Source organism: Camelina sativa, unplaced genomic scaffold (assembly GCF_000633955.1).
Source record: "Camelina sativa cultivar DH55 unplaced genomic scaffold, Cs unpScaffold04193, whole genome shotgun sequence".
Taxonomy (NCBI): Eukaryota; Viridiplantae; Streptophyta; class Magnoliopsida; order Brassicales; family Brassicaceae; genus Camelina; species Camelina sativa.
This window is the reverse complement of record NW_010925287.1, coordinates 1-677: the sequence shown is the minus strand read 5'-3', so window position 1 is coordinate 677 and position 677 is coordinate 1. Positions and strand designations below refer to the sequence as shown.

At 45.6% G+C, this 677-nt stretch overlaps 1 protein-coding gene across 1 annotated transcript; it reads right to left on the bottom strand.

Moving 5' to 3' along the window:
- Positions 1–59: 59 nt before the first annotated feature.
- LOC104774634 (probable eukaryotic translation initiation factor 5-2) lies at positions 60–669 on the bottom strand (the record flags this gene model as incomplete). Its single annotated transcript, XM_010499164.2, is given in 1 exon segment — positions 60–669. A coding segment is annotated over 1 exon segment (411 nt), but the record flags the coding sequence as incomplete, so codon positions are not given.
- Positions 670–677: the final 8 nt, after the last annotated feature.

Below are 677 nucleotides of genomic sequence, written 5' to 3'. Positions count from 1 at the left end.
TCTTCCTCAATGATGTCTTGGTCGTACAGTGCTTTTAGAACCAGAGCAACCTCTTTCACTGCTTCTTCGTTTCCATTCTTTCCACAGAATGTTCCGATTGAGTTGAGCAGATGCATCTGTGATCCATCTTCTTGTGTTGTTGCTGCTGCAGCCGCTAAGTAATTCTTCTTCTTAGTCACTTCTTTAGCGAATCCTTTTCCCACGCCGTCAAAGAGGGCATTGAAGAGTGCGTCCATGACATCCTGTGGAGGCTCAGAGAGAGATGAGATGAAACTTTTGAGCTCGCTAATCGGTGAGCCTTTCTTCAGATACTCTTTCATCTCCTGCACGAGATTCTTCTCCTCTTGTGGAGGATTCTCAGCATTCACAACATCCCCGTTAGATTTGCTTATGGGGGCCTTTTTCTCTATTGCTTCCCTTGGACAGAGTATCACCATCTCCGCAGTTACAGCACTCAACTGTTCTTTCATTCTTTTCTCAGCAGCTTCTCTGGAAGTATCGGTTTGCCACTGGACACCATCATCATCGTCGTTTTCATCCTCATCCACATCCAGCACATTCTCTTCATGCTTGGGGCTAATATCCTCATCAGAAGAATGGCTCTTGGACGTCTTAGAAGAAGCATCCTTGCCGTTAGCAAGTGCTTTCTTCTTAGCTTCCTTCTTCAGTCTCTTCTG